The following is a 23,520-nucleotide window of genomic DNA, read 5'->3' as shown; positions in this document are numbered from 1 at the left end:
ATTAAACAGCCATTAAGTAGGGTAATGCTATGATGAAGATTGATGATGCTTTGGTGAAGAGTAATAATTACATTTTTAAGTAAAGAAAAAATCCACCCAAAAAAATTTGTCATATGCAATGCACATGTTTTTCCTAAATTTAGTAAAAATATTCACTCTCTACCTAATTCTACTCTTCACCAAAGAAACTCCCCGTTAAGTATTATATGTTTCAAAATGGATGGCAGATAAATTGGTTTCATCTTAAACAATGGATGCATCTGCAGAGCATAAATATGCATCTTACAGGGAGTTGTGAAAGTAACATACACTATGGAATGCAAAGCAGTGAATTACTCATTAGATACATACTTCTATAACATATTGTTACAACATTAGATAAAGGTATAAGATTGAATTCCCCACTTGCATTGCTTTACAGTTTCTAACTTCCTCCATTCCCTCCTGAATTTCTCTCTCATAATGCATCCTCAGCTTTCATTGTCTCAGGAACAAAATCTGAACAAGCAAATAGACAACCTTGTGGTTAGTTATCAGTGCAAGAAGCATACACAGTGGGAAATAACTATGAATGCTCCAATAGGAATTTGGATAGTATTAGACAGTTAAGACATTACCAGAAAGAAATTCATATCTCCGCTGCTTACTCACAACATGCGCTGAAACCGGAAGCATGGATCTAATTAGTAATTGAAAAATATTTCATGGTCAATGCACACACAATGATCACTAATCTTTTAATCCAAACTACCAAAAGAGGGTTTTACAACAGTGAATTTTGGAAATAAGAAATTAACAAAGGCATACTAGTTACATTACAAAATAAATAAAAGCATCCCTTGAGTTCCCAAAATAAAACATATAAATATTAATGATAGGCATATAATCAGTTAGAAATCGTATTCACATCAATCTTGAAGATAAAATCATCAAGAAAATATTAGCATAATTTATCATCAGAATTCATCATGAAAAGAGTTCCAACTTCATTGTACATACATATTGATAAAAACATATCATACATGACGACATTCAGCACTTCATTGACAATGTACTAAGCAGATATACAACATGAACACAGTGATAAGGAAGAGCTTACAAATTATAAGTTACAGCTATAGCACAACAGAAATAATTAGCATAGCATAAATCCTGAACAAAATTAAGGAACTAAAATTTTAAAGTTATCAAATATCATATATAATATAATGATATTAGCTATCTAAGAGGAGCACTATTTAGCAAGAAGCTAAACTTTACGAAATAGTTTTGACAAATCAGGCTCTTCCGTGGCCACACACAGAAGTAAAACTTTTGATTGTAACTGCAATAAAACCGAGAATGGCTCTGTCCAAGACATCAACGTTTGTGGAACAATACCAATCAGTGTTATGTTAATCTACTGAGCACAAAATAAAACAAAACAAAATTTCATTAAATTGTTACAAAATGGTTCGAACAATCAGGCTCCTTCCTGAATCATGACCATGTCTAGAAGGTAAAACATTTAGTTGTAAATTTGTAATGGCAATAGAATAACAAGGAAATGATTATCCAACATGGTCGTACTTTACTTTCGCATAAAAACACTTAGTGTTATGAATTTATAAAAAGTTCACAGGTGTCAGCTTCTTTAACATTACATATCCTAAACACACATTCATCATTATTCTTTATACTAAAAATTGTGCCATATCCATGATCCACCAGCATTAGTATGTTAAAAAGCAAAAACAACACTATTTATTACAAGGTTATAAAATGCATTATTTGAAAACTATTTATTACAAGACAAAAACAACACTATTCTCACATGGATAAACACTACACACATCCTATCTTAAGGGAGCGTATATAGATACCACACTCTCACATTGATATACAATACTTATACTTTATCCAGCAAGACAAAACCTTAGCTTTGTTCCACAAGGTGTGATCTACTACATGTATCAAGGGTTGCCATCGCGAAACATACTCGTATTAAATCCATTTACGTCGAAACGATTTGCAGCAGACAATGCTTATTCTGTATGAGTTCAGGAGAACATTTTCGCACAGATTCGTGTTCAACAACACCAATACCAGTACAAACAAGGCCACAACTATTGCAAAAGAGGTTCATGCTTCCTAGTTCCTGGCTAACACAACATACTATACTAACAAAAACTCCAAATGAAGATTAATAGAATGAGAACCAGATTAGAATACCTAGGTGCTTGTAGCTCAGAGACTTCCTACGCTCTTGAACACACCGAACATAACCGTCCTGCGCAAATTGTTCAAGGAACTTCTCCTGCAAGCAAAACACAAAACATTCAAGCACGTTGAAAAGAGAACACAAAATGTAGAAAACGGAAAACCTAAATCTGAGAATTCGAAGAAACGCACCGCAGCTTTGTTGACGACGAAAATCGCTTCCTGAGAAACGCGCAAATCGGGATCTTCGGCCTTGACAATTGTTCTTATACGATTCATCGGAAACACGTGCGATTTCGCGTCTCCTTCGTCTTCCTCTTGCACCTCCTCCCGATTACGCTTCGCTTTCTTAGGTTTTTTGCCATCGGTTCGTCCATTGGAGACTACAGTGCTATCTTCCTCTTCTTGTTCAACTGATTCTACTTCTCGCTTTTGCTGTGACTCGGAGCTGGAGCTAGGAGCAACCAGCGATTCAACACCGCGGTGCTTCGAGTTGCCATTGCTGTGTGTGAGCTTCTTCTTGTTGTTGTTGTTGTTCTTTTTGTTGGCATTGTCATTCTCCCTCTTCTTGTTCTTCTTATTATCTGAGACGTTCTCCTTCTTCTTGTTCTTGTTCTTGTTCTCGTTCTTCGATTTGGTGATGGTCTTGGAATTTTGTTTGGTTACGGTTTTGGTGTTCTTCTTCTTCGTCTTGTTTTCGGTTTTGGAGTTTGAAGCCATTACTACCAACGAACTAACGAAGCTCGTTTTGCTCTGTGGGGTTTTGTTCCTTCTTACAGCCGAAGCGGGTCTTTGACTTGCCGACCCGAATTAAATGGACTCAATTCGGGTCACAAGATTGGGCCTTATACATTCTTGATTCCCGTTTTCCGTATCCATTAAATGGGCCTATTGTCTTTTGTTTTCTTAAAAAAGGAATGTGTAAAAGAAACAAAAACGGAAACAGTAAAGGTTCTCACTCGGTTATCACACAAAGGGTAAAAGCCCAGTCTACATTCTTTGTGTATTGTATATTATCTATTATGTATAGTAAAGAAGCCCAAAGACAAAGAAATGGGTAGAGGAGCCCAACTAATTAAGATTGTAATCCTAGAGAGTTTGAGGGGTGTAGTTGAGAGTGTATGAGATGGTGATGGAAAATGGATCCTCTCAATTATTAAAAAAAATTGAGAGTATAAAATATGATTTTTAATCTTTTATTATTTTTTTATATTTATTCTTAGTTTTATTTATAACACTAATTGTGAGATATTACACTTTACTCTTTTAATTGTTAAAAAAATTTGAGAAAATCCATTCCCGAAAAAAAGGGGAGGGAAGAATGAGGGCATGAGGACGGGAGAGTGAAAGGCGTGGTTGCCAACAGATAGGGTAGAGTAGGGTTCAATACTCTATCCGGGATAAAATACCTCAACCTGAACCCTAACTTCTTTTTTATTTTTTTGTCGCGGATCAAGGCTGGCAGACCAGACTAGACCAGACTGACCCGGAAATAAGCCTGAGATCCACTCGGCACAGATGCCATGCAGCGAAAATCGCAAAAAGAAAATTATTTTTACTTAAACAGAATATTTAGTCTTTCTATTATTTCTAATATAAAAAATTATTTATGTATGGATAGCAAATTGAATTATTAATTTAGTAGCACTTGGCATTTATGCAAAAGACAAGAATTTGAAGTCAAATCCTTATTCGTTCAAATTCTTCTTGATGCGACAGCTCAAGAATTAATTAATTATTGCCTACACAAAATATAATTTAAATAATAATACTTATTTAAATAGACGAGTAAATTAACTATTAAACTAATCTATTTTAGTCTAAATTTATAACACTTTAAAATATGCAACATGGACACCAATTGTGGAGCCTTTTCTCCGAATAATAAAACCCAAAAAAAAATAGATATTGTTAGGTACTTGCATTGTTGAGTCCATGGGGTTGGGTAGTAGCTAATTGGTATTTGGTACCACTAGCATATATGAAGTAATCATTTTATGTTGGATAATGGTGATGATGATAATGCATATTATCTAAGAATATTAATGAATTTAATTGCATTAATTACTAGTCTTATGAAAGGAGATAGAGGACCAGTTTTAGTGGCATGCAGCCAAACCTTAGCTTGGGATTTGGAATGTAGGAGTGTCCACTACACATGCGTGATGCGTTGTTGTCATTTAAATTTGATATTGTGCTCAATCACAACTTTATTTATATTTGCATGTTAGTGGCTTGGAATATATAATAATGATCCATCCTCCTATAACTAGTTTCGTATTGATTGGAATGTCCAAGAAATTATTAGGATATTTTAATCCAAGGTTTGGTATTAAATTGTTTTAAAGGTAAAGTATATTTTTTGTTTTTAAAATTTGATAAAAATTTAAAAAATATTTCTAAATTTTATTTTATTTCAATTTTATTTATAAGTTTTTTATTTGTATCAAATATATTTCTGACGGTTAATTTTTCAAAAAATTTAAGATTAATTTAACAACAATTCATAAAACCAACCCCTCAACACAAGCAAATCAAGCATAATTTTCATGCATTATTGTTTTATTGGTCTTAAATTTTTTGAAAATTTAGTTTCCGAAAGTATATTTGATGCAAATCAAAAAATTTTGGGACAAAATTAAAACAAAATAAAATTTTGAAGTATTTTTAAAACTTTTACTAAACTTCGGAGACAAAAAATATACTTAACCCTTGTTTTTATTAAGTGTGGGTACATACCACAAATGCCAATGTGTTCTAAAAAAAATAAGGAGTTCATCACTTTATAAATTTTAAAATCTAAATTCTAAAGTTTAAATTATGAATTCTGAAATCTAAATTTTAAATCCTAAATTATAAACTACTCTAAATTTTAAATCAAAGTTATATATTGATATAAAATATAATAAATAATTTAAAAAAAAAACTTTTTTTCCATTTGTTTTCTTTAGTTAATTAATCTTGTATTAGGGTATATTATATGTATATAAATGAAGTGTGAATGATACACCAAACCAATTTAGCAGCAGCCAGCAGCAACTTCTAAGGAACCATTTTGAATGACTCAACCACCTTTGATGCTAATATAACATATACAAATAATATATATATATATATATATATAATTAAAATATGATTTTTTAATTTTAAATGTGTAGTTTTTTTTTCAAATGTATGAGATGGTTCGGCTAAATATGAATATATGTTATTCCAAATATTTAATAGAATTAATTACTCTATTAGTCTCTATAGTTTTACCAAATTTTTAATTAAGTTCCTATATTTTTTCTTTTTAATTGTGTTACTACGTCATTTTTAATTTTGTAATTAAGTCATTTTCATGTCAAAAATATCAAAATTAACAGAATATTTCTCTCAAAATTCATGCGGTCAAAGATCAAATTAAGTTTTTAATTATGAATACTTTCAATTTGTAATGAAATATTCTGTTAATTTTAACGTTTTTAATTTGAAAATAGCCTAATTATAAAATTAAAAACAATGTAAAGACCCAATTAAAAAGAAAAAAATATAAAGACCTAATTAAAAATTTGGTAAAATTATAATGACCGATAACGGAATTTAAAGTTATTTTATATTAGTTATTTTTATTATTTAAATTAAAAGGAATAATTTGTCCTAAGTACGTATAATTAGTGGTCTTTTATTTATATAAAGTAAGGTATTTTTAATCATTTTATAGGGAGAAAGGATAATATATTTAATATTCTAAGTTGATGATGATATGATTGTGGTTTAAATGATTGTGTAATTTGTTGAATATGAGGGTGGCTATGTGTGTTTTTTGTGTCACTATGTTATGACTTATCCGTGATTCTCTATCCCCTATTGTTTGGGCAAAAGATAGAGACGTAAAATATGAAAATTGTATACAATTAAAATTAAATAAAATAACTAAAACTGATATTACTTATTCTCTACGGGATACTAAAATTCTGAAATTGATCATCACCATATAATTTAGTGTCATAATTCATGGATACAATTAAAAAATCGAGATATAATTTTTAAGTTTAATTACTCTATTGGTCCCTATAGTTTCGTGAAATTTTTAATTAGATCCTTAAATTTTTTATTTTTAATTGAGTCTCTATACTAATTTTTTTTAAGTCATCCTTAGTAGTAATTGACTTAATTTTATAGAGGCCCAACTAAAAAAAAAAAATTGGTATAGGGACCTAAACAAAAGAAAAAAAATGTAGGAATCCAATTAAAAAAAATTGGTACAAGAACTCAATTAAAAAGAAAAAAAAAGTATAAGGACCTAATTGAAAATTTTGCAAAATTATAGGGACTAATAGAATAATTAAACCCAATTTTTATTGACAAATTTAAGATCAATCATAATATATATGAATTAATTTGGATTAATTTAGTAAATAGCTCATTAATCTATTTAAACAAAGTATAAACAAATTTTTAAATAAAACATAGATCTGTAACAAATTAGTCATTAGCCTGTTGAGTTAAAAGATACCATAAAAAACTGCGAAAAACAAATATTACTTGTATGTTAAAAATTAGCACCGATTAGTTATCATATAAAAAATACATATTTAATATTTTATAAAAAAAAATTATTATTCTACTATAAATAAGTTCAATTATTATTTATAACAAATATAATTATTTTATTATAATAAAATTGATTATTGAAGTGATTGATTTTTTAATTGAAAAAAAAATATAAATTAATATGTATAAATATATTTTAAGTTTATAACTAATTTGATATGTTTGAACCGATTTTATTCATGATATATATACTGTGCCACTTATAGATGCTCTTTCATTTAATATTAAACGTAACCCTCATGATCATAATCACAATATGTATGTAACTACAAAGAAAACAAACAACTAAAAAACAGCACAAGAATCTCAACAAAGGCGACTATTATGACATGAACAACATATCTTAAGATATTGCCAAACGTGGCATATACCCTTGTTTTAATCATAATCTCAATCTTAGATTATTAATAAATACATAGCATATCATTATATCATCGTTGTATTATTTTACAACTGGTTATATATTTATAGTTAGATAATAAAAATATTAAATAATATAAATAATAAATATATCGGATGTTCAATTCATTACGTGTGCAGATGGTTATTGGTTATTCTAATTTCTAATATTAAAATTTAGGTGAATAATTTGAAGTGTAATGTGTTTTACTTGAATTGGACCAACTTTAGAGCTTATTGTTTATGTTGTTCAAAAAAATTATTGATTACTTAACATAATCCTTTTGTCGTTAAATATATTAACATGACAGATTTTGGTGTCAGCATGTTTTTTTTTTTCTGTTTTTTTTTTGTTGAAAAGTATTAATTTCAAATAATTATTAGAATTGTTAGAATTATTAAAATTATTGATTCACAAAAATATTAAAAAAATCATGATAATTATAAAAAATTTTAGTTTGGATGATTTAATCATTAAAAAAAATTCAAATGAGATTTTTATTTGCTAGAAATTTAACAAAAACCAACAAATTTTAGCTATTCCCTATCAATGATAAAAATCTACATAAATATGATTCATATATTTGACGTGTTTTTAGTTTTATTTCTTAATAAATATTTGACTAATTAATTCAAATAATGAAATGTATAATTTTTTTTTGCAAATCATGTTAATTAAGATTGATACACAATAAAAAAAAAACATATAAATTAAATGTATTAGAATAATTGACAATTAATAAAATTTTAGTCATTAAATATCAATTTTGTATAATTTCAAAGAAAACACCTTCTTAAAATATTAAGAGCAGAGAGTAGCATGCTTATTATTATTGTTACCTTAGCTTAAAATTAAATTGCCTCCATACTCTTCTTCCATTGGATTCCATCCCAATCCCATCCTTCCCTCCAAGTTTATATCATCAACTTCAAATTCTAAGTTTTGAAATGCTTATAAGTTTACATATATAATTATATTATATTATATATGTGCATATGTATTTCTGTGTTCACAAAACGGCTAAGCAACAACAGTTCACACTCACACGCATGTGGGGGAAAATAAATATCACAAGAAAAAGAAAACATAAATAAAGCCAACCATTCTCTTGCAAGCTTTTCTTTACCATATAAATATATATTTATATTTTAATTATTAATCGTTATTTGGTGAAAACTCAGGTGCAGTCAACTTCACGTGAAGTTGATACTTAAGAGATGTTAGATGATTTGACTGATTTGACTAAATTTTCATCTAACGACTCTCAGATATTAACTTTACTTAAAGTCGACTTCACCTGAATTTTCACCTCGATATTTTCATGTAAGTAGCTACTTTTATTTTATATGACATTTGCTTCAAGACAGAGAACTTGTGCCTTTATATAAGAGAAGCAAAACCCAAGTGGGGAATCATCATTATACACATATTCCCTTTGATTCAAGGAAAAACAAAATAGAAATTAAAAAAAAAAGGGTTAAAAGTGCAATGAGAGAAGCTACAAAGATTCTAGTGTTCCGTTTGGTTTGGTTCCTCTGCATTCATGTCCCTCCTATGTTTTGTGCCAATGTAACATATGATCACAGAGCATTACTCATTGATGGCAACCGTAGACTCTTCATTTCTGGTTCTATTCATTACCCTCGTAGCACTCCTCAGGTATAAATACGTATTGGTATTGTAATCTTTTTTTTTTAAGTTTAAACTGTTAGGTAGAAGCATGGAATAATTCTCTCTCTATATATATTTAAAGGTGGAAACTCAGAGTGCAGTCGACTTTACGTGAAGTTAATATCTGAGAGTCGTTAGATGATTTGACTGATTTGATTAAATTTTCATTTAATAGCTCTCAGCTATCAACGTTACGTGAAATTGACTGTACCTGAATTTTCACCATATTTAAAAGTCGGAATTTGTTGGATGTAGACGTGGCCAGACCTTATTCAGAAGTCGAAAGATGGAGGACTTGATGTCATTGAGACTTATGTTTTTTGGAACTTTCATGAACCAGTTAGAGGCCAGGTGCTGGTTTAATTTCTTGTTTTAATTAATTTTCCATATTCATATGTATAAATATATATAAATAATAGTTGAATTTGGGTAATTGGCAGTATTATTTTGAAGGAAGGGGTGATTTGGTAAATTTTGTAAAGTTAGTAGCAGCAGCAGGATTATATGTACATCTACGTATTGGACCTTATGCTTGTGCTGAATGGAACTATGGGTATGTAACAATTATTATTAATTAATTATTCCTTTCTTAATTATTATATATTCACATATATGTAAATTTTATTGGAGCAGAGGTTTCCCTCTATGGCTGCATTTTATTCCAGGAATTAAATTCCGTACTGATAATGAACCTTTTAAGGTAACCATTTTCCTATGTCTTCTCATTTACATTTAGTATTTTATTGTACCTAATTCAAAATATATTATCTGATTTTGTTTTATTATTTTAGGCAGAAATGCAGAGATTCACTGCTAAGATTGTGGATATGATGAAGCAAGAAAATCTCTATGCTTCACAGGGAGGACCTATTATTTTATCTCAGGTTCTTTATATCTTATAAACAAAAATATTTAGTAACTAAAAAAAAATTAACAAAAAATAGTTATCTTATTTATTATTTATTAATTATTATAATAACTAATTAATATTAAATTAAATAAATTTTAGTTGTTTTTGTTTTTTGTTTCTTTAGCATTATGGTCTTATAAACTTCTATTAACTTCATCATCATGCCATTCATGGCATCGATATTATTATTATTTAAGAAAGTTAAAATATTAAATTTATTTCAGGTTTAATTACTTCGTTGGTCCTTATAATTTCATAAAATTTTTAATTAAATTTTTATATTTTTTTAATTGGGTTCTTGCATCAATTTTTTTTTTCAATTAGGTCCTTCTTAATAGTAATTGGCTTAATTGTATAAAAATTTAATTAAAAAAAAATTAGTGCAGGGACTCAAATAAAAAGGTGAAAAAGTGTAGAAACTCAATTTAAAAAAAATTGGTGCAAGGATTCAATTAAAAAGAAAAAAATATAAAGACTTAATTAAAAATTTCGTGAAACTATAGGGACCAATAGAATAATTAAACATTTTATTTCAATGACTATCTATTTCTATACTTTGTTATGTAACTGATTATGTGAAGAATAAATTATATTTAGATAGTTTAGCTTTAAAGAAATAGTCACATGATAAGTTATTTTGTTTGGATAATGAAAAATAAAATAAATTTAATTTTGTATTATGAAATGACTACTAAAAAAAGGTGGTATAAAATAACTATTTAATATTTTATACTTGGATCAATTAGGTGAAATTAAAATAGTTTGTTAATTTTTAAATAATTATCTTCTCCTTATAAAGCATTTTTCCAACTTAAAATTATCATTTATTCTTAATCTCTTATTACAATCTACAAATTTTACAAAACAATCATATTTTTGTAGGAACAACATTTTAGTGGTTCTTTATATTTCACAAACTTGCAAATTTTTGTTGTATTTAACTATTTATAGTATAAAATTATAACAACTTGCTCTGATGATGATGGCAGATTGAGAATGAGTATGGAAACATTGATAAACCCTATGGTGCTGCTGGAAAATCCTACATAAAATGGGCAGCATCAATGGCTACATCCCTTAATACAGGGGTACCTTGGGTCATGTGCCAGCAACCAGATGCTCCTGATCCTATGGTAAGTTTTCGATCGAAAACTCAGATGCAGTCGACTTCACGTGAAGTTGATAACTAAGAGCCGTGAGATGATTTGACTGATTTGACTAAATTTTCATCTAATGACTCTCAACTATCAACTTTATGTGAAGTCAACTGCACTTGAATTTTCACCTTTCGACTTTTCTTCGTTTAATCCACGTCATCAAGTATCTTAAGACAGAAAATACAAAAATATTGAACTAAAACAAAAAATATCTATGTTAAAATAAAACATGTTAATTTTTTGTTTTATTTCTTTCTTACACTATAGTAAAAACGTTCATTACCGTCGAATTTACCGTAATTATTATCGGATTTGCTTAGTTGAATATGAAGACCTTAATATGATGTTTTCCACTGTATGATGATAGATTAACACATGTAATGGATTTTACTGTGATCAATTCACACCAAATTCAAATGCAAAGCCAAAGATGTGGACTGAGAATTGGAGTGGATGGTAAGTGACTTAATTAAAAAATACAAAAACGTCTCTCACCTTTTAAAATGCAAGACTTTAGTCCTTCTGCCTAAAATATACAAGAACAAATAGGCCCTCCAAAGAGACTTAGATGTCTCGCATTTTAGAAAATGAGGGACGTTTTTGAAATTTCAGTTAGCCAAGGACCTATTTGTTGTTTGTGTCAACTTTGATTGAAGCTTTTTGAGTTCTTTGCAATTATGGTAGGTTTCTTTCATTTGGAGGTGCTGTGCCTTATAGACCTGTGGAAGATATTGCATTTGCTGTGGCACGTTTTTACCAAAGAGGTGGAACTTTTCAAAATTACTATATGGTAATAAATAAATAATAATAATTTAAACTTATTATTATATGATTCCTTAAATTAGAAATCAGCCTTACAAAAATGACTCTTTTGGTTGATTGATCTTGAAACAGTACCATGGAGGAACCAACTTTGGCAGGACTAGTGGTGGACCTTTCATTTCCACTAGTTATGATTATGATGCACCCATTGATGAGTATGGTATGCATTCTTTTACACAGTTGTCTAATTTGGATTACTATTCATGCGCGATTAATGTAAAAAGTAGTTATTTTTACTGACGTGTTATTGCGTAATTGAATGGACACGGAAAACTCTTTTACATTGATAGTGCATCAAAATTAAATTCGTGAATCATAACTTGAAAACCATTTTATTAATACTCTATGAACACATGAAAACTTCTCTTCATTACATGAAAAATATTATACTATTTATGTGTATTTTGTCCAAGTATACTATCTGAATAATGCAGGTATTATTAGACAACCAAAATGGGGCCACCTTAGAGATTTGCACAAGGCCATTAAGCTTTGTGAAGAAGCACTTATAGCTACTGATCCAACAATTACATCTCTTGGTTCAAATCTAGAGGTACAAAAAACTGCACTATTAAGTATAGAATTTTAGAATTATAACTTGTTTTGCATTAATACTTATTCTATATACTATGTTTTATGAGGGATTAGTCTCTTAAGTTGTACATAATATAAGCCTTGTTTTTTGCACTATTCAAAACTAGGCTGCAGTATACAAATCAGGAACTGTGTGTGCTGCTTTTCTTGCAAACATTGGCACATCAGATTCAACAACAAATTTCAATGGCAATTCATATCAGTTGCCAGCATGGTCTGTGAGCATCTTACCAGATTGCAAGAATGTTGTGCTTAACACTGCAAAGGTATAAATATATATATCAAAACCAGAAGTGCAAATTATTATTGGTTGTGTGATTAAACTAAAGTAATTAGTACTTTTGTTTTGTTTGGTAGATTAATTCTGCATCTACAACTTCAAGCTTCATAACTCAATCTTTGAAACTAAAGGAGGATGGTGGTGGTGCTTTAGAAGATTCTAGCAGTGAATGGAGTTGGATAAGTGAACCAATTGGAATTTCAAAGAATGGTTCATTCTCAAAATTTGGATTAGTAGAGCAAATAAATACCACTGCTGATAGAAGTGACTATTTGTGGTACTCATTAAGGTATATAGGCCTCTCAATGGTTGAAAAAGCTTCCTTGAGTTCTTCTATCTGATTTGAAATCTATGCATGACCCTTTTTTTTAATATATTTGAAGCATTGATTTTGAAGATGATGTTAGTGCTCAAACTGTTCTTCACATTGAATCCCTTGGACATGCCCTTCATGCTTTCATAAATGGGAAGCTTGCAGGTAAATTGCATCAGTGACTGATTTCACAGCTTGAACCTGATCACGTGGAGACAACTCAACCGTTTCTCCAAGGCTTCCTTTCTTTCAAATAATATTAGTGAAAATATATTTTCAGGGAGTGGAAAAGGAAACAGTGGCAATGCTAAAGTCAATGTGGATATCCCCATCACACTTGTAGCTGGGAAGAACACAATTGATCTCTTGAGTTTAACTGTGGGACTTCAAGTAATTCCTCTTTCTCTTCTTCTTTTTTGAATATATATACTATGTACTATATAAGCATCTTTAATAGATGAAATTTTGTTTCTTTTAAGCATTGGTCTTGTTATCTTTTCTCCCTATGTGATTTAGAAACTAGAAGTCATAATATTTCCATGCTCTATATATAAGCTGATGTGATTCTTATACAAATCAGAACTATGGATCTTTCTTTGACACATGGGGTGCTGGGATCACTGGACCAGTGACATTGAAGGGATTGAAGAATGGCACTACTATTGACCTCTCCTCCCAGCAATGGACATATCAGGTTACACTCCATTCGCTTTCATCTGTCACTGTTGATTCTTGGTTTTATCTAGCTAGCTAGATACATTGTTAGAAAGATACAGAATCTATATCTTTGTGAATGCAGATTGGTCTTCAAGGTGAAGACTTAGGTCTATCTAGTGGAAGTGTTGGACAGTGGAACTCACAATCAAACTTACCTAAGAATCAACCCTTGACTTGGTACAAGGTAATCAATGGATGCATAATCTGTTAGAAAAATGCAGATGAATTTGGTTCTAACTAATGTTGTATAAATTAGACAAACTTTGTTGCTCCCTCTGGCAATGATCCGGTTGCAATCGACTTCACTGGGATGGGGAAAGGAGAAGCTTGGGTGAATGGACAGAGTATTGGAAGATTCTGGCCTACATATGTCTCTCCAAATTCTGGTTGTGCAACTTCATGCAATTATAGAGGATCTTATAGTTCATCCAAATGCCTCAAGAACTGTGGAAAGCCATCACAAACATTGTAAGTACTACATTTTTTATGTTAAGAGAACTATAGATATGGTTCGTGATCAATTGAAATGTTTAACTGTAAGGACCTAATTGAAATATCGAGTGATATTAGACGAATCTTCGGAGTAAAGTAATCGAGTAGATAATGATTGACTCACTTATATTGTTCTTGCAGATACCATGTCCCAAGATCATGGTTGCAAACAGATAGCAACACTCTTGTGTTGTTTGAGGAAAGTGGAGGTGACCCTACACAAATCTCTTTTGCTACAAAGCAGATAGGAAGCTTGTGCTCACATGTATCTGAGTCTCACCCTCCACCAATAGACATGTGGAATTCAGACTCAGAATCAGGAAGAAGATCAGGGCCAGTTCTGTCACTAGAGTGTCCTAATCCTAAGCAGATCATCTCTTCCATTAAATTCGCCAGTTTCGGAACACCTAGTGGGACTTGTGGAAGCTTCAACCATGGTAGCTGCAGCAGCAACAAGGCTCTATCCATTGTTAAGAAGGTGATACACACACAGCTTCTTTAAATAACATTTTCTTAGCTACCTTTGTTAGTTATTTTTCATTTCACTTTGTATTGTATCGTACGCCGAATCAACTCATAGTTTTCTTTGATTATATACACAGGCCTGCATTGGATCAAGCAACTGTAAAATTAATGTATCAATTGATACATTTGGAGATCCATGTAGAAGAGTAACTAAAAGTCTTGCTGTTGAAGCTTCTTGTACATAAGACATTGTTGCTTCATGAAGTACCTACCCTTCTTCATAGCTTGGACATGAAGGATCTTAGATTCTTAATTGAAAGATCATGATTACTGATGATTGATTAGCCAAATGTAAAATGGTGAATGAAATATTCTAATTAAAATAGTATATTGAATGTAATTCCATTAGTTCATACCTTATCTTAAAGTTTATATTATTATTAGATTATATTTATAAATAGCATCGGTTATGTCTTATGTTTTGTTTTTCATGAAGTAAAAACCATGCATGCAACAACATTTTAAGGTTCTAAACACATGTGACAAAAGTGCAATGCCATAGAATAAATCATAGCAAGCATTTAAAAGCTTGTTTTATATATGTGCTAATTAAAAATTCAAAGATAAGATAACAAGAAAAGCTGAGATTTTCACTCTTGAAGCCAATTTTGTCATTTTCTTCAACTTTTTATATTTGTATGCATCTTTTTCTGTATGTTTATTTATATACCAATAAGCTAAGCATATAGCAGTAGTCCATTATTGTTGGGATTGGTGTGTTCTTTCAGTTACTGGAAACAATACTAAAATGGTAGCAGCAATGATTGTAAAGAAGGTTGATCAGTTCATTTTTCTTTGGTTCCTTGCCATTTATGCACCAGCAGCTACATTTTGTGCCAATGTGACATATGATCACAGAGCATTGATCATTGATGGCAACCGCAGGGTGTTGATTTCTGGTTCCATTCATTACCCTCGTAGCACTCCTGAGGTATCGAATTATGCCGATTCATACATAATTCATACCTTATTCATTACTGGATAGGACGTAGAGAAAATTTAAATAAATCTTAAACTAAATCCTATTCAGTAATAGATAAGATATGAGTCGACAACTCGTTAATTAGTGAGTAGTATAAGGTATGGAGCATGAACTTAGAGTAAGTGAAATCTATCTAATTAGTAACTAAGTAGTGTGTGTTAGCTTAGGATACAAGAAAGAATAGTCAATCACAAATATCATATATATCTCAAACAAAAACTTGCATGTCTATGAAATGAAACTATGACCATCAAGAACAGTGTTGTATATGTAGGAATTTATGTGCTTGTGTTGGTTGCAGATGTGGCCAGACCTTATCCAGAGATCCAAAGATGGAGGAGTTGATGTGATTGAGACCTATGTTTTCTGGAACCTACACGAACCAATTCGAGGCCAGGTGCAGTTTATTTTGTTACCAACTTAGTTACTATTTTGATATTGCTTCTTATGTTCTAAGAATTTGTATGCAACTTTTTTGCAGTATAATTTTGAAGGAAGGGGTGATTTGGTCAAATTTGTAAAGGAAGTGGCAGCAGCAGGTCTATATGTTCATCTGCGAATCGGTCCATATGTCTGTGCTGAATGGAACTACGGGTACAAATTGTTGGATCCTTGATCTAATTTCCATAATCTTTTATGAGCTAAGCAAGTTTGATGCATAATTTTGTTTTACTTGTGACAGGGGTTTCCCTATTTGGCTGCATTTCATTCCAGGGATTAAGTTTCGAACCAATAATGAACCATTTAAGGTTAGTCCTTACATATATATATATACTTAATTCATGTGATAAGTAATAATAATTCAAAAATTTGTTCCTTCAGGCAGAGATGAAGAGATTCACTGCCAAGATTGTCAATATGATGAAGCAAGAGAGCCTCTATGCCTCACAAGGAGGACCTATTATCTTATCACAGATTGAAAATGAGTATGGAGATCTTGATTGGGCCTATGGTCCTGCAGCAAAACCTTACATAAAGTGGGCAGCATCAATGGCTACTTCTCTTGACACTGGTGTCCCCTGGGTTATGTGCATGCAAGCAGATGCTCCTAATCCAATTGTATGTAATTATTAAGCATCCTTAATTTAAATCTATCTTCATTAATCTTAATTATTATACATGTTAATTGCTAGATTGACACATGCAATGGATTTTACTGCGATCAGTTCACACCAAACTCTAATGCTAAGCCGAAGATTTGGACCGAGGGCTATAACGGATGGTCAGTTACTCGAGCTAAGTTAGTTAGATTCTTGATAATAGAGCGCGGATAAAGACCGAAAAAAAGGGTCTAAGTGACTTCGAATTCTTTGATTTGCAATGGCAGGTTTCTTTATTATGGTGGAGCTGTACCTTACAGACCTGTGGAAGATCTTGCATTTGCTGTGGCAAGATTTTATCAACTTGGTGGAACTTTTATGAACTACTATATGGTATTAAAACCTATGATATCTTTTAAGTTTGTTATTATATGTATCTGAGAAAGGAATTGAGTTGATAGCACAAAGTTTTGATGTGAAACAGTATCATGGAGGAACCAATTTTGGTAGAACCACAGGTGGACCTTTTGTTGCTACTAGTTATGACTATGATGCACCACTTGATGAATATGGTATGATATTTATTTATTTATTTATTTATCTTAGTTTGGTTCTAAAGAGAATCTCAAATTTAATCAATATATCTAATGCAGGAATCATTAGACAGCCTAAGTGGGGACACCTTAAAGATTTGCATGATTCCATAAAGCTTTGTGAAGAAGCATTGATTGCTACTGATCCAGCAGTTACATCTCTTGATCCAAATATAGAGGTATATATGAGTAGCACTTTTTAGAACTTATATCAGATTTTCTTAAATTTCTTCAAGCTTATTATGTTTCTAATATCTTATTAAATCATCTTTATATGCTTTATGGTTTCTGCTCTTTGAGTTCTCAGGTTGCAGTTTACAAAACAGATAATGTGTGTGCTGCTTTCCTTGCTAACATCAATACTACAATTGATGTGACTGTGAATTTTAGCGGCAACTCGTATCGGTTGCCGGCATGGTCAGTGAGCATCTTACCAGACTGCAAGAATGTTGTGTTTAATACTGCAAAGGTTTGCCTCATACAACATTTCAATAAAATTAAACAATTTTGAGGGACTATTTTGTCAGCCGAGAGTTAAAATGGGGTGTACTCAAATTATTTAGATCATCAATTGATCAGAGTTAATAATCAATATTTAAAAAGTGTACTAAGGTCTATATACTTTGTGTCTTGTTTTAAATCCTAAGAAATAATTATCATAGACTAAAGATATTTTTGTTGTGACAGATTAATTCTGCATCCACAGTTTCAATATTCAGAGCTGAGTCTTTAAAACAAGATGTTGGTTCTTTGGAAAATGATAGCTTGGGATGGAGTTGGATTAGTGAACCAATTGGAATTTCAAAGAATGATTCATTCTCAAAGTTTGGATTACTAGAGCAAATAAACACCACTGCTGATAGAAGTGACTATTTTTGGTACTCATTAAGGTACATAGGACAAAGCTTTCTTCTGACCTTCAATGCTTTACACCATGATGACATATTTTCATGATATTTTCTGTTTTTGAAGCATTGATCTTGAAGATGATGATGATGCTGGTTCTCAAACTGTTCTTCACATTGAATCCCTTGGTCATGCCCTTTATGCTTTCATAAATGGGAAGCTTGCAGGTAAAGTTATATATAATAAGTTTCGATTTTTCGCCATTATGTATACCTCAAACCTCTTTTGAAATGCTTTAAAATTGTTATAAGAAAATGATAATGTTGCAAAGTTCCAACAATCAAGGTTGATCTGAAATAAAACTAGACCACTTTTCATGGTTGTTCCTTCCTAGAATTTTCAGTTCAATTTTTTCTTCTCTTAATTAAATATTTCATAGATTATCTAACTATTCTTGTCTATGACACTTCTGAGAACTTTTCAGGGGGTGGAACTGGCAACAACACCAATGCCACTGTCAACGTCGACATTCCTGTCACACTTGTAACTGGAAAGAACACAATTGACCTCTTGAGTTTAACTGTAGGACTTCAGGTACAACATTTTAAACAAAAATGAAATTTTGATTTGCATTTTGCATTGCCTTTGTTAAGAAGTCATTTCTATACTATATATAGTAATCTAATGTGAACCTTGTACATATATATATATAAGAACTTTGGAGCATTTTTTGACACATGGGGTGCTGGAATCACTGGACCAGTAACATTGAAAGGATTGAAGAATGGAAGTACTATTGATCTCTCCTCCCAACAATGGACTTATCAGGTTCTTCTCACCTTTTTTCTTATAGCCTATTATTGTTCTTCTTCTGGTTTCCTTTTTGTTTTAATTTCTAATCTAAAACCATGTAATATGCATATTAAGATTCTGTATTTTACTGAATTCAGGTAGGCCTTCTTGGTGAAGACTTAGGTCTGTCTAGTGGAAATGCTGGACAGTGGAATTCACAATCTACCTTACCTAAGAATCAATCACTAACATGGTACAAGGTAATCTCTTAGAAGATTAAATGTCCACACTTGACAATATAAGAGTAATTTATCAGAATAATCTGCAACTTGTTGTATATATATGTATATCTTCATATCTCAATTCCTTGCTGCAATGAAAATAAAGGGAAAACTACTATTGGACAAAATAATAATACTGATATGTTTCTGTCAAGAAACCATTTCTTCGAAAAGTTTAAACTGATAAGAGGAGGCACACGAATAGTTATATCTCTAACTGTTTCTAACTTAATGATCATATACATGTTGATATTAGACAAACTTTGTTGCTCCCTCTGGCAATGATCCGGTTGCAATCGACTTCACCGGGATGGGGAAAGGAGAGGCTTGGGTGAATGGACAGAGCATTGGAAGATACTGGCCTACATATGTCTCTCCAAATTCTGGTTGTACCAACTCATGTGACTATAGAGGGTACTATTATCAATCCAAATGTCTCAGGAACTGTGGAAAACCATCACAGACATTGTAAGTTCAAGATGATTTGAAAGTAATCCTATTAGTATTAGTGTTGGATATTGATTGATTCAATGATCTTGCAGATACCATGTACCAAGATCATGGTTAAAATCAGACAACAACACTCTTGTATTGTTTGAGGAAAGTGGAGGTGATCCTACAAAAATATCTTTTGCTAGAAAGCAGATAGGAAGTGTGTGTTCATATATATCTGAATCTCACCCTCCACCAATAGCCTTGTGGAATTCAGACACAGAATCAGGGAGAAAAGCAGGGCCAGTGTTGTCACTGGACTGCCCTTATCCTAATCAGGTGATCTCTTCCATTAAATTCGCGAGTTTTGGAACACCTTATGGAACTTGTGGAAACTTCAACCATGGAAGCTGCAGCAGCAATAGTGCTCTATACATTGTGCAAAAGGTACCATCTAGCTTTTTTGCAGTTTGAGTTATGTGTACTCACATTGTATAAGACACTGCATCAGTTCATAATGTTTTTCTTTCGATTTAACTGACTCGGCCGAGCTTTTTTCTAACAGGCTTGCATTGGATCAAGCAGTTGTAACATCAATGTATCGGTTAACACATTCGGAGATCCGTGTAAAGGAGTGACTAAAAGTCTTGCTGTTGAAGCTTCTTGTATGTAGACATGTTGCTTCAAGATTCTTGCTACTTCATGACTTGGACTTGCTGAAGAGCATAGCCCAAGAATCTCAGAAGAAAATGATTCTGATTAGCTAGAAGTAAATTGTTATTAATATTTTATAAACAAATCCATATTGATGTCAGTTTTCTCAGTAGTAAACAAGAGTAAAGAATGACAAATTAAAACATTATATTGTAACTTAAAATGAAAAGGAGAGAACTAAAAGAAAAATGGTTCTTCATATTTTTAGCACACATAGAATTTATGAAAATAATGATCTTGGGCAACAGTTTTCTTAGGCCCTTATTTGTCTATAGAAAAATACAAACACAAACCAAAACAAAACAAGTATGACAGCAATTAGATCATGTTATTTTTGTCTTCATGATTGATTATATGATATCAGTACTGAGCAATCAATCCTTCACTTGAAGCAATCTCAGTTGGCCTCTCGAACCGGCAGAGTTTGCAGGTAGTCGAATAGAGAGTCCTAGTCTCATACTTGTCCTCTCCACCCATCATGGGCATAGCAACCCCTTTCTTGACAGTGCTAACATAGTTAGGCCTATAAGTCTGTCCCAAAATACCTTCAACAGAATCTGAAAGGTTCTTGAACCTGAATTGTGTCTCAAGATGAGCAAAAGCATCATCTGATGGCAATTGATAGTTGTGAACCTTGTTCTCTTTTTCTCCAATTGGCCTTGCCCTTATGTCCATTTCAACCAAACCAGAAACTGTCACTCTCAAACTGTTTGTATCATCAGTTCTCTCAATGATCACTTCCCTGTCATCACCATTAGCCCTCCATTCGGCTTCTCCATCGGTCGGAATGCTAACTGATTTACCATCCCACTTCACTATGAGAGTGTCAACTTTGTCATCCCATTGAGATACTCTCCTAGCTGCAATGTCAAGAGTGTGTGAGTCAAACATCACAGCAAGAGCCTGCACCCATGTGTAGTCGCGAGTCCTTCCTTGTGGCCGAGTTCCAATGAAGTGAGCATTGATTTGGAAGTCATGGTCGGATACTATGGCAAAGTTTCCTCCCTTGGCGCCATGGAAGTAGAACATAACACCATCACCTCCAACGAAGCGAGGATCATAACAAAGAGAGCCATATCCATCACAGTTGGGCTTTCTATCTGCCAAAGAAACAATCAAACTCAACATGAATTCAACACACTTCTTGTTCTAACTACATACATATGTTACTTCTTGATCAAGTTACCAGGAGATAATTAATGCTTACATCTATCTAATCAAAATTAAACTTCTTAATCAAAATTAAACTAAATAGCAGATTCTTCCTATGAATTAAAAGACTTACACTTGCAAGTGGCTTCACATTTGCTGCTACAATCCAAGAAACAACCCTTCTGCTGCTTGTTCTTCTTTGGCTTCCTTTGGTTACACTCGGCCGGACACACGAGTGTCTTGAACTGGCAAGCAGTTTTCGCCTTACAGAAACCTCGCTCTTGTCCGGATGGCAGAGGTGAAAGCTTCTCATAGTCTGAAGATTCATCATACTTCTTCTTTGGAGGCTTCTCTTCCCCCTTCCCCTTCCCCTTGTCCTTGTTCTTGTCCTTGCTCTTGTCCTTGTTCTTGCCCTTATCATCTTGCTTTCCATTATCCTTACCATTCCCTTTGTCATTCCCTTTGCCATAGTCACCATTGCCATTGCCATTACCTTTTCCTTGAGCATTCACAATGGCAGCTTCCATGGCTATAAGCAATATGAAGAATGCCACCAAGATGGTCCACTTTCTACTTGCCATCTTGGTGGATATGCTGATGCAAGTTTGAGCCTTTTTCTGCTTTCTTTCCACCCCTTTTGGTTTGTTTTTCAAATGCTTCAATGTATTGAGAGGTGTTTGGATGGACATAACAAGCATCAAAGAAAGCATACATATATATAGAACTTTGGTTTTGCATAATTGACTTGAAGTTCGGCTTAAGCTTTGTTAACCCTTTCCCTAAGATTTAGAAAAAGCTTCTGATTGCTTAGTTTTTTTCCAAGAATGAAAGATTCCAAAGTGATTTGTTGACCAAGTTATGAACACACAACACTAACTTGATGCTCAAACATTGTTCCCCCCATACTATGTGGAGTCATAAAAGGAGACTTAGATCACTACTCAAAGGGAATGTTACATTTAATTTAAGAGTTTAGTTCTCATGCACTGCGAATGCAAAATATTTTATACAGCCGTGCAAGCACATCTGTTCTTTACGTGGTCTATATAAAAAAATAGTTATTTTTATTGATGTAACATGACGTAATTAGATATACGTGTAAAATTACTTTACATATATCAAAATTAAATTCTTAATTAATTATTAAATGATGTCTTATGAGTGTTGAAACATAAATATAGAGATAGAAAAATAGATTATTTGTATCTTTCGATCTCTATTTTTTAAAGAGTTTAATTTTGATGCATCGTAAAACATTTTATACAATCGTATAATCGCAACCGTTTTTTTATGACTATTCATGCAGTCAATATAAAAGATAGTTATTTTTGCTGATGTGACGTTACGTAATTAGATACACGTGTAAAACTACTTTACACATCAAAATTATTTTTGTTTTAAAAGGGCAATAAGTCCTTTTCTTTTCTAAGAATGTTATTTCTAATTTTATTAGAGAAATAATTTTTCTTTGACCAATAATCTGTCAATAAAGTAGTAGATGAATAAAAATTAAGAAAATAGAAAAACAAAAGTATTTATTGATTATTTACAAAAAAAAAACATAACTTTTTTTCTATAAATTCCATATGAATCTCTAACTTAAAATATATTTTACGTTTTTCTATTTTTTTTTTTTATCAATTTTAGTATCAAATTTCAAATATTTAAATATATTTTTGTTTTTCTATCTCTATATGAATCTCAATCTAAAAGATGATATTATAATAACTCACTGTTATCTAATATTAAAAGGATGAAAACTTATTTTAAATGAGATTTACCTCATTTAATAGTAAATGATATATAAGTTGGCATGCAATATTTTACACTTAGTATGTAAAGAAATAGCTTTTTTTTTTTGTCCTATTGAAATGAAAGATAACTTGAAATTGAAGATCGGAGGCATTTTATAGAATCTTGAATCTAGTTGTATGGAATGTAGCTATCTTTTTATTTTTAAGCTTCAATTTGAAGCTACTTATCAAAAATGAAGTAGCTATATAATATATGAA

General features: G+C 31.6%; 4 protein-coding genes across 6 annotated transcripts; 2 read left to right on the top strand and 2 right to left on the bottom strand.

The window, feature by feature from the left end:
- Positions 1-31: 31 nt before the first annotated feature.
- On the bottom strand, positions 32-2,923 carry LOC130969459 (DNA polymerase II subunit B3-1). 2 transcript variants are annotated; one of them, XM_057895191.1, is made up of 4 exons: positions 2,392-2,923; positions 2,212-2,296; positions 618-679; positions 32-498 (listed from the first exon to the last, which is right to left on the bottom strand). In XM_057895191.1, the coding sequence occupies exons 1-3, from the start codon at positions 2,917-2,919 to the stop codon at positions 648-650; spliced, it is 645 nt and encodes a 214-aa protein (XP_057751174.1). In that variant the 5' UTR covers positions 2,920-2,923; the 3' UTR covers positions 32-498; positions 618-647. The 2 variants fall into 2 exon arrangements, with proteins under 2 accessions (XP_057751174.1, XP_057751173.1); XM_057895190.1 differs by having other exon boundaries at positions 42-498; positions 618-659.
- A 5,692-nt stretch (positions 2,924-8,615) lies between these two features.
- On the top strand, positions 8,616-15,136 carry LOC130970379 (beta-galactosidase 8-like). Its single transcript, XM_057896450.1, has 19 exons — positions 8,616-8,854; positions 9,122-9,217; positions 9,307-9,419; positions 9,500-9,566; positions 9,658-9,750; positions 10,766-10,909; positions 11,301-11,389; positions 11,618-11,723; positions 11,828-11,915; positions 12,190-12,308; positions 12,457-12,615; positions 12,707-12,918; positions 13,013-13,107; positions 13,223-13,332; positions 13,523-13,636; positions 13,742-13,843; positions 13,916-14,127; positions 14,293-14,629; positions 14,754-15,136. The coding sequence occupies exons 1-19, from the start codon at positions 8,684-8,686 to the stop codon at positions 14,859-14,861; spliced, it is 2,535 nt and encodes an 844-aa protein (XP_057752433.1). The 5' UTR covers positions 8,616-8,683; the 3' UTR covers positions 14,862-15,136.
- A 223-nt stretch (positions 15,137-15,359) lies between these two features.
- Positions 15,360-20,557, top strand: LOC130969354 (beta-galactosidase 8-like). Of its 2 annotated transcripts, none has more exons than XM_057895030.1 (18): positions 15,360-15,607; positions 15,960-16,055; positions 16,140-16,252; positions 16,341-16,407; positions 16,481-16,717; positions 16,825-16,880; positions 16,986-17,091; positions 17,183-17,270; positions 17,352-17,470; positions 17,599-17,760; positions 17,979-18,181; positions 18,264-18,364; positions 18,622-18,731; positions 18,852-18,965; positions 19,088-19,189; positions 19,467-19,678; positions 19,753-20,089; positions 20,208-20,557. In XM_057895030.1, exons 1-18 carry the CDS (start codon positions 15,425-15,427, stop codon positions 20,313-20,315), a joined length of 2,514 nt encoding a protein of 837 aa, XP_057751013.1. In that variant the 5' UTR covers positions 15,360-15,424; the 3' UTR covers positions 20,316-20,557. The 2 variants fall into 2 exon arrangements, with proteins under 2 accessions (XP_057751013.1, XP_057751012.1); XM_057895029.1 differs by having other exon boundaries at positions 15,362-15,607; positions 16,792-16,880.
- On the bottom strand, positions 20,535-22,180 carry LOC130969355 (uncharacterized). The gene is made up of 2 exons (XM_057895031.1): positions 21,642-22,180; positions 20,535-21,456 (listed from the first exon to the last, which is right to left on the bottom strand). Exons 1-2 carry the CDS (start codon positions 22,087-22,089, stop codon positions 20,717-20,719), a joined length of 1,188 nt encoding a protein of 395 aa, XP_057751014.1. The 5' UTR covers positions 22,090-22,180; the 3' UTR covers positions 20,535-20,716.
- Positions 22,181-23,520: the final 1,340 nt, after the last annotated feature.

Source organism: Arachis stenosperma, chromosome 3, assembly GCF_014773155.1.
Source record: "Arachis stenosperma cultivar V10309 chromosome 3, arast.V10309.gnm1.PFL2, whole genome shotgun sequence".
Taxonomy (NCBI): Eukaryota; Viridiplantae; Streptophyta; class Magnoliopsida; order Fabales; family Fabaceae; genus Arachis; species Arachis stenosperma.
This window is presented reverse-complemented; position numbering and strand designations above follow the sequence as displayed.

Excerpts from the sequence above, each read along its gene's own strand:
- LOC130969355 (XM_057895031.1), bottom strand. The coding sequence starts at position 22,089 with ATGGCAAGTAGAAAGTGGACCATCTTGGTGGCATTCTTCATATTGCTT. Across the intron at positions 21,457-21,641 it reads ATGTGAAGCCACTTGCAAGT|ATAGAAAGCCCAACTGTGAT; the intron begins GTAAGTCTTTTA and ends TTTCTTTGGCAG.
- LOC130969354 (XM_057895029.1), top strand. The coding sequence starts at position 15,425 with ATGGTAGCAGCAATGATTGTAAAGAAGGTTGATCAGTTCATTTTTCTT. Across the intron at positions 16,253-16,340 it reads TGTGCTGAATGGAACTACGG|GGGTTTCCCTATTTGGCTGC; the intron begins GTACAAATTGTT and ends TACTTGTGACAG. Across the intron at positions 17,271-17,351 it reads TGCACCACTTGATGAATATG|GAATCATTAGACAGCCTAAG; the intron begins GTATGATATTTA and ends TATCTAATGCAG.
- LOC130970379 (XM_057896450.1), top strand. The coding sequence starts at position 8,684 with ATGAGAGAAGCTACAAAGATTCTAGTGTTCCGTTTGGTTTGGTTCCTC. Across the intron at positions 9,420-9,499 it reads TGTGCTGAATGGAACTATGG|AGGTTTCCCTCTATGGCTGC; the intron begins GTATGTAACAAT and ends TTATTGGAGCAG. Across the intron at positions 12,919-13,012 it reads TATTTGTGGTACTCATTAAG|CATTGATTTTGAAGATGATG; the intron begins GTATATAGGCCT and ends ATATATTTGAAG.
- LOC130969459 (XM_057895190.1), bottom strand. The coding sequence starts at position 2,919 with ATGGCTTCAAACTCCAAAACCGAAAACAAGACGAAGAAGAAGAACACC. Across the intron at positions 2,297-2,391 it reads TCGTCGTCAACAAAGCTGCG|GAGAAGTTCCTTGAACAATT; the intron begins GTGCGTTTCTTC and ends TTTTGCTTGCAG. Across the intron at positions 660-2,211 it reads TCTGAGCTACAAGCACCTAG|CGCATGTTGTGAGTAAGCAG; the intron begins GTATTCTAATCT and ends TTCCGGTTTCAG.